This window comes from Neopelma chrysocephalum, unplaced genomic scaffold, assembly GCF_003984885.1.
Source record: "Neopelma chrysocephalum unplaced genomic scaffold, ASM398488v2 Primary Assembly neopelma1_96942, whole genome shotgun sequence".
Taxonomy (NCBI): Eukaryota; Metazoa; Chordata; class Aves; order Passeriformes; family Pipridae; genus Neopelma; species Neopelma chrysocephalum.
In genome coordinates this window covers 1,353,408-1,366,618 of record NW_020925585.1, presented here as the reverse complement: position 1 = coordinate 1,366,618, position 13,211 = coordinate 1,353,408, and the positions used below count along the sequence as shown (strand labels likewise).

General features: G+C 38.3%; 1 protein-coding gene across 9 annotated transcripts in view; it reads right to left on the bottom strand.

Annotated features, from left to right (window-relative positions):
- Positions 1-13,211, bottom strand: part of CSNK1G3 (casein kinase 1 gamma 3) — a 75,066-nt gene that overhangs the window by 51,986 nt on the left and 9,869 nt on the right. For 7 of the 9 annotated variants that reach the window (XM_027670859.1, XM_027670857.1, XM_027670862.1 and 4 more), the window contains exons 2-3: positions 5,284-5,355; positions 1,919-2,335 (exon numbers count right to left, since the gene is read on the bottom strand). The exons of 1 other annotated variant lie outside the window; for it this stretch is intronic. In XM_027670859.1, coding sequence (XP_027526660.1) covers positions 1,919-2,096 — 178 coding nt within the window. In that variant the 5' untranslated portion in view covers positions 2,097-2,335; positions 5,284-5,355. Of the gene's footprint in view, positions 1-1,918; positions 2,336-5,283; positions 5,356-13,211 lie in introns of those variants that run through there. One more of the 9 variants, XM_027670865.1, reaches the window with a different exon arrangement.

Sequence of the window (13,211 nt, the reverse complement as noted above, 5' to 3'; positions counted from 1 at the left end):
AAAATATCTTACCTCCCAAATAATAATAAATAAGAATTTGGCAGCACTTATGAGTATTGAGGCCATGTTGCTGAGAACACAGCTGCGTTGGGCAGGACACGTCTCAAGGATAGAGGACTACCACCTCCCTAAGATCTTGCTTTATGGTGAACTTGCCACCGGCTGCCACATGAGAGGAGCCCCAAAGAGGAGATACAAGGACTCCCTGAAACTTCTAGTATATATGCAAAACCCACAGACACTAAAATGAGAAAGGCTGCACTTGTCCTGGTAACTGCTGCAGGACAGTACACTGCCCTATTATCTTCCTCCTATTTCTTTTACTTCCTTGTTCTATTTTATTTCAGTACTATCAGACTATGTGTTAACTAAATTAATATTGTATTTAAAATGAAAGACTATTTCACGCTGTACCTGCTGCAAGCAAATGAGTTAATCTGATATTAATTTTTAATTAATTCTGTATGTTGTGACCAAGATGAGAGACAGGAAAAATTAACTTTATTAGTTTGTAGTTGCCTTTATGTAATACTAATACTGCTGATTTGATTTAGTTCACGGAGAGGTTTGAAACAAAAATTATCATTCCAAGCCAGTATACAAAACTTATGGAAGATTGAAAGACAGAGTTTCAGCTTGACTTGTGGACTGCAAAGGCACATATGTAACACTGTAAAGGTCAAAATGTATCAATCTTGTTTAACTATTACTAGAAATAACAAGAGTACCTATTATTGAGATTGTTAAATTCAGTGTCCTCAGTCAGAGCTGCACCAATATTGTCTTTAATCCCTCTACAGTATTAATTTGCTAAGTTTGTTTACATCCTGACAGCCCTCAGAATGCACTATATTAAAACAAGTTATATTCTATGCAAGCACTATATTAGAAATATTGCCTGAAGGACAATGAGTAGTAGTTGTCCCACAGGCAAAGATGAACAGAAACAATACCTACATAGCCCACCATAGTCTCAAATATCTAACTTTGAAACCCACCCCTCTTTAAAGCTTGAAGCACTGCATTAGCTCAAGTCTTTCAAGAATACTGGAATAAATTCTTGCCATTAGGTGTCAAGTTAATTTGTTAACACATACAGAATTCACATGCCTTGAAAACCCTGGCTAATCATGCTGTCCATCATGGAAATCCAAGTCTCCAAAATTAAATATATAGTCTTCCAAACAGACACAGCTAGTGTCTATTTTAATAAATGGTAATATTTCCAGCTTTGCTGCCCAAATTCTTCAAAACCCTGTAAGTCCTTCTCAGCCTGTGCCTTCTCCACCATTTGATATTCAGCCATCTGTTCAGTGGGGAACTAAAGTGACTGAATTATTCATCTCCCAAATTTTCTCTACAGATGGATTTTCACTGCCCATGTCTTACAGCAGCTCAGTGTTTGGTCTGACTATGTTAGAAAGGAAAGGAAGGAATCCAAGTGCTTGCTGCTACTAAAAACGCTGTAATATCTGCTACAGTCTCTCGAAGAGATCTCCAAGGCCACAGTACTATAAACTGGACTTACAGGAGAGGGATGTCTCTCACATACATTTAGTATCAAATACAAATGAATAAATTGCTTCAGGAAGTCAGAAAATACAGGAAACTACAATAATCATGAAGTAACTTCCAGCACTTTGGAAGAGACAACAGACTGAATTTAGGATAGCACTGCATGTATTTAGAAAACATTTTTAATCCCAGAAAGTTTCCTGCTACTGAGATTCTCCATATGTCACGGAGCTTGCACTGGCAGGGTAAAGCCACAAAAGATGGCTTAAATTTGTCTTGCACATCTGAAGTTTCAAAGCAGTTTGAGAAGCTGCATGGTGTATTCATACAGAGATTTTCATGTTTACCCTGCATAAAATGGCCTTGAATAATGTAAACTGAAATACAGAAACAAGGATCTTACCTAGCCGTAGTTCTCCAAAATTACCGCATCCAATTTTTTTACCAACTCTGAAGTTAGGGCCAACCATTAACACGCCAGAATTTGAAGAACCAGTTCCACGAGTATTATGGCCTGATCTCCCACTAGGCCGTGCCATTCTTTCATCTGGCTTATCTTTGTCTTTCTTTTTATTCTCCATGTCAAGTTTACGGTACTCCACTTTGATTTCTTCCTCTTTTCAAAAATCAGTACAAGCAAACTCCAATTGGACAATGTAAGAATGAAAACATCATGAGGAAAGTGCCCAGCAGGTTACTGTCAGTAAGCAGTCAACAGCAACATGTTCATCCTGTTTGCAAAGCCTTGGTAGGATCTGTAGTAAAAACGTATCTCCAGAATGCACTATAGCAGCAACATTTACTAGTATTTACAGGAATTCTGTTAAAAGAAAAATAAAGTTATTCTTGTACAAAATTATCCTTCCCTTCAACTAGTCACACAATTAAGCTATAACTAATTATATTTGCTCTACAGATCTATGAAAAGCACTTCTTTAAAATTAAAGCCTCTGATTCTAGGATGTAATAGCAAGAGATATTGGTGTGACTGAAGTGTGCTAAAAAATCTCAACACTTCATACATGAGATATTTAAAAAAAAAAAACACAACAACAAAAAACACCCTACAAAACTACTTCCTGAACAGATAAACACACTTAAAATTGACACTTAGACTCTCAATCCATCTTACACCAGCTCTGCAAAAGAAAGCATTTTATTAAATTTTTTTCCCCCCAAGTAATATCTGTTGTTTTAAGGACATGCTCACACTGCAGTTATGGAAGTTATATAAATATATTATCTTTTCCAAATTAAAATTTCTGAGATGCACAATTTATAAACCCATGGCAAGGATACTTCAGTTCTTTCAGTAACTCCTAGAATCTAAAAATAAAATATATTTACTTATTCTACCCTGTCAGAGACTGAAATAGTTAATGATTTATGCATTCTAGGATTGCCAAGGGACTTTTTCAGGCTCTTGACTTTTGCATTATACCTTGATGGGCAGTTGGGCCCATCCCTCCCTTCAGAGCTGAAGGTATTGAACCCTAAAAAGGCAAGAAGATGCCTCAGATGGGCAGTTGGACCCTAAAAGGCAAGAAGATACCTCAGGTGGGCAGCTGGGCCCGCCCCTCCCTCCAGTACTGAAGACGTTAAGCCCTAAAAAGGCAAACAACTCCTCATCTCAGGGGAGGTGCAAAAAGCATGCTGAAGGTATATGAACTGACTGGTGACTTTGAGGCTTTGGGGGTTTCTCCTCCCCCCCCACCGCCTGCGGATCAAGACCACCGCTCTCAAGATTACCAAGCTACATCCCTGGATCCACTGAGTGACCACTGCCCTCAAGGTTGCCAAGCTGCATTGCTGACTTCAGTGAGTGACCATCGCCCTCAAGATGGCTAAGCTGCATCGCGGGATCCAGTGGGCGGTGACTGTATACATTTCTTTTTCACTCTCATCTTTTCTTTACTCTTATCCTATTTTCTCTCCCCTGTGCATTCCCCCCCCCAAAGGTTATCTTTATGTTGTATCGTTATATGACAACACCCAAAACGCTGGCTTACCTGATGATGCAAAATTGTTAAAATAAATTTTGGCAATATACGTTTTCAGGCACCGATTATTTAGTGTCGTTTCGCTTTAATCCACCCCAAGGGAAGTATTGATAAAAACTTGAGTTACCCCCCTCCCCTTTTTCCCTGGGGCGGGTCGTAACATACCCTACCACACCTGTCATAAATTTGCTTCCCCAGTCCCCTTCTCCACTGTTTAGCATCATTGACTAGACACTAATTCCTACACAAACTTCAGCAAAAACGTTATCTTACTACTGCAATAAACACTCCCAGAAAACTTTTTTTTTTTAATCTCAGCTATACATGGATATTGTTTCCTATTTAATGGTGTAAAAACCCATAATCCAGAAGGCAGTTGGCTACTACGTAGGCAAAATTTCAGGACAAGTTAAATTCCTGTCCAAAATTATTTTGCTATCTTTGCTTTAATGTTGGGAATACACTGCTGTAAAAGAAAACATCCTCTGAAAAAAATGCATTTCATGTGCTACAGTCTATTTTAAAGGTAGTCACCAGGAGCTTATTTTAAATACTTTGAGCTGAAGACATTTTCATTTCTTAAACCCATTTCTCACAAAGTAGAATTATTACTTGCCTCATAGCTTACTACATTTCAAAAATCAAAGAGCAAGTAGAGAAAATATACCAAATAATATGAACAGCCACCTGAATAATTGCATCTGCTGAATCATATGTACTCATACCATGATTAAAACTAAATGATATTTAAAAATCATTAATCAACAGCCGATTAACCTGTCACCTGAACAGTGAAGTACATGGAAATTTGTTTGGCAAAGAATTTCCAATGACCACAATACTGTGAAAGGGAAAATGAAAGACTTGTTCTGAGAGCAACCAAAAAACACAAATGCAGATTCCAGTCCAAGACAACTTGCTTAATGTAGGGAAAAGGACTTCAGAAGTGAGGAATGAATGCAGTGGTGTGTTATGGTACAGACAGAAGCATTTAAGGGAAAAAGACAAGCACGTTAGGCTACTATATAACCTTTCAGGTTTAAGCACCACCACCAGATACCCTAAAATCATTTTCCAAAGCACAGATCTCAGAGGAATAGACTCAATGGGAAGCAACAGGTCATTTTTCCTCACCCACTATTGTTACAAAAGCTAGGGAAGAAATAAACTAGACATTGTGTTGAGAGATAGAACTTCACAGGCACCATTTAGTTCTTAGAAAGGTCAGCACACCTGATTCAATAAAATGCATATATATTTTAAATACTGAAGAAAAAAATACTTATGTTCCATATTTTACTGGATATTCAGTGAGAACTAACAATAAGCAATCCTAGAATTTTTAGTGCACCAAATACATTAGGAACAACATAAATTTCAATTTCCAGAAATGTATCTGGAAATTTGTATATGGACAAATCTATTACACGGTAACTTATATCCTTCCCCTTTCACTTACATTATGGGTATGCTTTCTTATGTAAACAGAAATTAGTACCTTTTATAGGATACCTGCTAAACAAACATCATAAGTTCCATACATTTTTCCCACACTAGATATTAAAAGGCAAACATGCAAGCATTCCTGTCACAGTTTCTCCAAGACACAAGTGTTCTCTTACAACATTTCCTAATAAAATAATCTGCAATTAATTTGAAATAAGTACAGCACTTATGACTTTCTTCATACTAAAGTTCCTGTACAACATTTTATGATATATTTACCTTAGAAATACAAAACGTTTTCATTTATTTATACTGCACTTACCTACAACAGTGTTATACTGTTGATGGGAATATCTTTTCTTCACCATAATGCTCACATTCTCGAGGAAAAGCACTAAAAGGCAAAGACATATGTATTTGTAGTATTTGTAATTACTTGGCATGTAAAAACTTCTGATACAAAATGCAAGTAAAGTACAACTTATTGGAATTGCATTAGTTTTCTTAGACTGTTAAAGAAAGTCCAGCAGATTTTTTTCATACTCAACATGATTTATAAGGCTCAGAAGTCAGACATCATTCAAAAGTATGCATCATCAAAAGTGAAAAAGTAACACATACAGTGTAAGCATTCTAAATTACAAAAATCCCTTTTCTTGATATGTGCTAGTTACATAGGTTGTATGGGCAACCTGTCCAAATAAAAAGCCATCCATCTCACAGCTTGATTTTCTGTTTAATTTTCATTTTTCATCTCTGTCAACATAAATGAGCACACTTGAACAATAAGTTTCAGCCCAGCATTAGGGAATATTGCTAGGATGTAAACATTCTTGGTTAAAAAAATATATGACTAAATATCAGTACAATGGCAAACACATCATTAAAGTCAAGTTAAAAAAGCGATATCATAGGAGTGAAATGACTATTATGTTCAAGTATGGAAAGAAAGAGAAGGCAAAGGAAGCTATGAAAAAAAAAAGTCAAAATAGCATTACATAGCAGGAAAACTAATTAGATCTTCATTCCATATAGACTGAGGATAAAATGTGAAACAAGACTGAAGACCTGTAAGAAAGCAAGTAATATCAGAGTAACTAAGAAGCCCAACTAACATCAGCTACTAGAGGTCTTGTATTTCTGATGTAATTTGATACTTGCCCAAGCACCATAGAGAGATTGTCTGAAAAGCAAGGAGAGAGGTGTGAAGACAAGAAAAGTGATGACAATGTTCCAGGTGACTGACAACAGTCACACACCTAACACCTACGAAAGTGTAAAAGGAATCTCTGGCTCAGTTTTAGAAACACAAAATCAATGGCAAAAGATAGCCAGGCTACTGGTCCATATCAACACGTAACTTAAAACAGAGTATAGACTCAAATTTACTGGAATAAATTTAGCCACAAGACTGTAGTAATACCATCCCAAAACAAATACCATCTCAAAACAAACTACCCAATGAAGAAGCACCTAAGGTCAACTGTATTTATTGGGTCCATAGAGAATAAAATATTTCTGACAGTACTGCTTCTACCACGTTTGATGTAAGAAGCCAAAAGGCAAAACTTACTACTTGGATTCACCAAGCTAGGAAACCACCAGCTCTGGAATTCCAGTAGTTATTTCTAGCTCAGGAGGGTTCACTCAGTTCTCTGCTCCATTACACAAACATGTTGTAATTCACCCACATGCATTAGAACTGCAAAACTTTCAGGCACTTGAACTCACAACTTCAGTGATGTTTTTCCTGCATTATGATAGGTGACTAAATACTTCAACAAAGTCAATGCAACTACCAAAGGAACCATTCCCTAAAGACATCTATTGTCTAAAGGTTAAATAAGCAATATGTGATATTTGAAGAGGACAGACAGACAACTCTTCTCTCATTTTTACTCTGATGAATGTTTTACACATTGATGATCTGCACACAAAACTTGCTTAATGACAAAGACTCCAACTCAGAAAATCCAGTTTGCTTCAAAAGTTTGTTTTTCATTCTCTCTGATGAATAAAATTCTACAGAGAGAGCAATTGAATGAGTTTTAATGGAACTATACAAGTGTGTAAACAAAGTGATCCTTCAATTCACCAGTATAATCAATCTCTTTTTTATATAAATTCATATTGTCTAGTTGTATCATCCTGAAGAACTCAGAACACTGAAAACTCCCTAAGAACCCACACAGAAATAGACATATAGAAAACAGATTAAAGGCATTGAAGATAAACACTAATATTACACACATGGTGAATAAACAGGTGATTTAGAAAAACAATCAGGGTCTGTCTGTTCCATTATACACTTGGTATATTCAACAGCTTTGCTGCTATTGTTCCAAGTTCACACATCACCCAAAAGAACACATTAAGGAAACATATGCTGCTACAGAAAATCTGTGAAGTCAAGTAACTTTACCTAAATATACACTGGAGAAATTTTCCTTTGAATCCTCTTAATATTTTCCTCCACGATTCAGTATTCAGAACCTAATCATGCAGTGCAACACCAGCCACAAGAAAAATTCTTGCAGGGCTGGAAGAATTTGATCAAACCATCTAATCATATCCGTACTAAAGTCCTCCTTTTCCAAGCACCCTGGCAACAACTGGCTCTTTAGATTACATCACTACCAAAGATCATACATACCCACTCAACCACAATTTCTCTCACAACTACTGCTGAAAAATATTTCGGACATCCCTAGGTTAGAGAGATATAAGTCTACAAAGCTCTCTGAATCTCAGTTGAAAATGTCCCATTTAACACTACCAAAGACTATATGCCACACAAGAACCCTGTTCTGCAGTAATAAAGACTTTCTAGGACACTATATAAGACAGAGTAAAAGAATAACTCATTTAAGCACCTTCCTTATTCAGATGTTTCTCAAATGCCTAAGTCTGCAGCAGTAGCACCACTGTAATTATATGCAAGTTTACATATTCCAAGGTGTCGTCACAACAATTCAAGCGTGCAAGTCACCTTTAAAACACAAACTAACTATCTACTTAATTCCTTTTTCATGTTCCAGATTTACTCCTAAATAAACTGATAGAGAATATCAAAGCTGCTAAATAAAACATTCCAGTGCCAGGAGTGACAAAGTTAAATGAAACCCGCAACCATAACTGCTCCCTTAGGTATCACATGCAATGGCTTTCACAGTTTAATTACAAAATCCTATATCACTGCTAGTACCAGTATACTAACATTTTTCTCTAATTTTAAGAAAAGCATTTACTAGCAGAAGAACTGTAGAGGAAAGTAAAAAAATTGATAGAGACTTAAACTAGATTGGAAGAAGGAAAAGGACAAACAGGCTTGCCAGTGATAAGCAATGGGATGGCACACCAAAACTTGAGGAACTGAGCGATGATGAGATCCCTAATCTGCTCCATGCGATGTCAGCTACAACGAACCACACTTGGAATGTTTCTACGCCAACGCACACAGCACTAAGAACAAGAGGAGTTCAAAACTTGGGCCAGTCCCAGAGATTTGACATCACTGGCACAAGTGAAACCTAGTGGGATGAGTCCTGTGACTGGTGTGCCATGTTCAGTCGTTGCAGGTTCTTTAGGAGGGACAGGAAGGGCAGGCAAGGCAGTGGGGTGGCGTTGTATGTAATGGAGGGGCTGGAATGTATGGAGCTTGCAGTTGGCAGTGGCACAGTTACGAGCCCCTGGATAAGGATTAAGGGGCAAACAAATAATGCAGATGTCATCCTCAGAGTCTGCGAAAGACCTCTCAGACAGGATAATGACACCAATGAATTATTCTTTGAGGAACTAAGATACTTCCCAAATAACTGCCCTCATCCTTATGGGGGACTTCAACTTGCCAGATGTTAATTGGGACCATCATACAGCTGGCACAAACAGATCCAGAAGATTCCTAAAACATCTGGATAATAACCTCATGGTACAGGTACTAAGGGAGGTGAAAAGGAAAAGTGCCCTGCTTGATTTGTTCCTTGTCAGATTGGATCTTGTGAGAGAAGCAGAGATTGGCAGCCACCTTGGCCACAGAAACCATGAAGAGATTGAATTTAAAACTTCTGTTGTCAGGAGGAAAAGTGCCAGCAAAACCTCAACATGAGGAGAGCAGACTCCAGGCTGCTGAGGGAACCAATAGGTAAGGTCCCCCAGAAAAATGTTTTTTAAGGTTCTGGGGTCCATCAGTGATGGTCATTTTTTAACTACCACCTCCTAAAGGCACAGGAGCAGGCAACTCCAAACTGTGAGAAGTCAAGCAGATGAGGCAGAAGGCTGGCTTGGCTAAGCAGGGATCTTCTTTCAGACATAAGGGGAAAAAAGGAAGGTGTATGCCCAGTGGAAGCAAGGTCAGGTGACACGGGATGAATACAGGGATGATGCTTGCCATTGCAGGGGGAAAATGCATGTGCCAAAGCTCAGTTGGAGTTGAAGCTGCCAGAACTGTGGGGGACAATAAAAAGAGTGTTTTAATATACGTTAATAGCCAAAGGCAGTTGGAAATAACATTGGCCCGTTAGAGAATGAGGATGGTCACCTCACAAACAGGGGCAGAGACAAGGCTTTCTTTGCCTCAGTCTTCAACTCCAATGATGGTCTAAGGAGGTCCCAGTACCCTGATCTGGAGAACCATGGCTATGAGAATGAAACACTCCCAGTTGATACTGAACATGAACAAGATTTGCTGCTCCAAACGGATCCCAACAAATCTATGAGGACTGATGGGATTCATCCGAGAATACTCGAAGACATGGCTGATGTTATCACAAGGCCTTTCTTGATTATTTTTAAATGGTCTTTGGAATCTAGAGGGGTTACAGTTGACTGGAAGCTGGTTAACATTGTCTCAGTTTTAAAGAATGGCAAGAAGGATGACCTTGGAAACTACAGGCCTGTCAGTCTCACTTCAGTGCCTGGTAAAACTGTGGAGAAGATTATTCTGGGAGATATTGAAAAACACTTGAAGGGCAATGCAGTGATCAGTCACAGCCAGCACAGCTTCATTAGAGGAAAGACCTGCTTGAAAAACTTCGCATCCTTTTATTACAACGTAACCCACCTAGTTGACCAAGGGAAGCTCGCTGATATAATCTTATGGGATTTCCATAAAGATTTTTGATACTGTCTCTCCAGGATCCTTCTCCCAGGACAAAATCATGTGATGGGTGAGCAACTGGCTCATGGGTTGGGCAAAAAGAGTTATAGTGAATGGAGTAACAACAGACTGGTGTCCAGTCAGTAGTGGGGTTCCACAGGGCTCTGTCCTCAGACCAATTCTCTTCTACATCTTCATAAACAACTTGAACGAAAGGACTGGAAGGAACACTAAGTAAGTTTGCTGACAATACTAAACTGGGAGAAGCTCTTGACTCCCTCAAGGGCAGAGAAGACAAATTAGAGGACCGGGCAATCACCAGCTGTATGAAGTCAAAGTTTAACAGAACAGTGTCAGATTGTACACCCGGGATGGGGCAACCCTGGATGTGTGTACAGACTGGGGAATGAGATGCTGGAAAGCAGTGCCAGGGAAAGGGGTCCTGGTCAGTGAATATGAGTCAGCAGTGCCCTGGCAGCCAGGAAGGCCAATTATGTCCAGGGGGGCATCAGGCAAAGCATCACCAGGCAGTCGAGGGAGGGGATTGTCCCACTCTACTCTGCACTGGGGCAGCCTCACCTTGAATATTGTGGCAGTTTTGGGCACCACAACATAAGAAGATATTAACCTATTAGAGAGCATCCAAAGGAGGGCAACCAAGACAGTGAAGGGCCTTTTGAGGGGAAGCTGTATGAGAGTGGCTTAGGTCACTTGGTGTGTTCAACCTGGAGAAGAGGAGGCTGAGGGGAAATCTCATTGCAGTCTACAACTTCCTAGTGAGGGGAAGAGGAAGGGCAGGCACTGATCTCTTCTCTGCGGTAACCTGTGACAGAACACAAAGGAATGGCACAAAGCTGTGTCAGAGCAAGTTTAGGTTAGATTTTCGGAAAAGGTTCTTCACCCAGAGAGTGCTTGGCTACTGGAACAGACTCCCCAGGGAAGTAGTCACAGAAGCAACCCTGTCTGAGTCCAAGAAGCATTTGCACAAGCCTCTCAGGCACATGGTGTGATTATTGGTGCTGTCCTTTGCAGGAGTTGGACTTTGATGATCCTTGTGGGTCCCTTCCAACCCAGGGTATTTTATCATTCTGAGAGACAGTAAAAAAACATCCCTGGTTTAAGCACAAGGTATTTAAAATTCACTCAGGCTCCTGGCATTTTCATACCTCTGCAGTTCTTCTCACCCCTCAAGTGTCTTTGTTCACATAGTTCTACTCCCAAGGTCTCATGACTTTTGGCACTGACATTAATCTAGCAGCACAGTTTCTCTTCACACCTTCTAGAAAAGTTCAGAGAAAGTTTCCAATGCCTCTGCCACAGATTTCCAAAAGCTTTTCTCCAGCATTACACATAGTTTTTACGGAACATTTCATCTACTAAGGAGCCCTTACCAGAGATGAAGCACAGTCACATTCACTTTTCAATAATCATTTAGATGTTACAAATACTTTTGGACTACAGAGAGAATAATACAGGATTTTATTCAACAAAACTCCTTTTGAAGTATTTAACAGCAGAAAATCTGCAATTCATACTACAAATCTGAAACTAAGCTCAAGAACAAGAGATTTATTGAGAGATCATCAATAAACAAATTTAAATATCAAATCAACTATTTCTGGTATTTTTGTATGTCTTGTGGAAAGTTAAGGCTAGTAAGAACACCTAGCTTTAAATGACTGCATAATATTCATTCAGTTTTATATACATGTGTCCATGCAACAGAAAACACCTATGAAATTCCAAATCCACAGCAAAAAGTCTCACAATTGAAGGACCCTTCAAGGTTTAGGACAGCAGTTTCTAACTTTGAAAAACTCTTGGGATAGAATTTGAATTCAGAAATATCTCTAAAATTATATATGATTTAGTCAGATCCATGTTTTTCATGAAAAATTAATCCACTCTTTAATCATTCAATATTTCATTATTTTAAATTTAGTCCAGTGAGAGAAATTCAGGCCTTCACATGATCTCCATGTGACCCAAAAGACTTGAGTTGCTGTTCCAATGATTTATGTTACAAATAAATATGTCTACAGATGTATTTTTTGTATATTACTTTCCTAGGCAAACTCTAAGATAAAAAGTTTTTAAGATTCATTGCATAACTCAATTAATGTATCAAAAATATTATTCCATTATGTTTCATATTTCCAAAGCAGGGAAAAAAAAGGTAAAATCTTTAGCATTTCAGTCAGAACTGACAACAAAAAAGGCGTGCTGAAATATTCAGTACAAAAACTTCCACAGATGGTGCAAACTCATGATATTAGCCTTGAAAAAAACAAAAAACATTTCCAAACAAACTTCTCCTGACACAATTTCTCTCTTCAGCTATCAACTGCATTATCAAAATTGCTCATTACTGAATCATTTTACAAGTCTTAGAAGGTGTTTTCTAAATGTAAACTCAACATAATGAAAACTTATTCATCAGTAACTTATTTTGCTCTCAAAAGTGGCATACACTTCATAAAACGGGGGAAGTTCAATCTTACTCTTCCAAGTCCAATGAAGCCTAGTTTTATAGGTTTTTTTAATTTTTTAACATAAAAAAATCAAAATACAACTTGGTATTATCTGCTCTTTCCTTTCTACCACCTCTAGCACACCTCAAAATTCTTCATCCTTTCAGATGTTAATTAAGTCATCAAGGAATACTTGACTCTAGGTATTTATTCTGACTTCAGTTAGGTAAACAACTACCTTGGAAGCATTGTAAAAGGAACATGCAAATCCTCTGAATGAACATCATTTTCCCTAAAAAAACCCAATATTTTGCAGCAGATGTGAATTAATCCAAGAAAGACAGATGGGCTTTTTCAGTTTCACATAGGAGGACTGCTGTCTCCACAATAATAAGATGAAAAACACATGGGACATACAAGAAGGAACGATGTACCTGAATCAGCTTCGGCAGCAACCACACTCAGGCCATCAAAAACCACTGCTTGCTTTCTTTCCCTGCCAGCTTGCCTTTCAAAATACTGAACAAGGGATCCCACACTCTCCATATTTATTCCACAGAGAAAAAGTACACAATATATTACTAACTTGGAAATCCTTCCCAGAGTTTCAGCAGCAAAGAGGGAAAACACACAAAGCAACTATTACTTCTTGATCCCATGCACATCAAATTCTTCACACTTTAG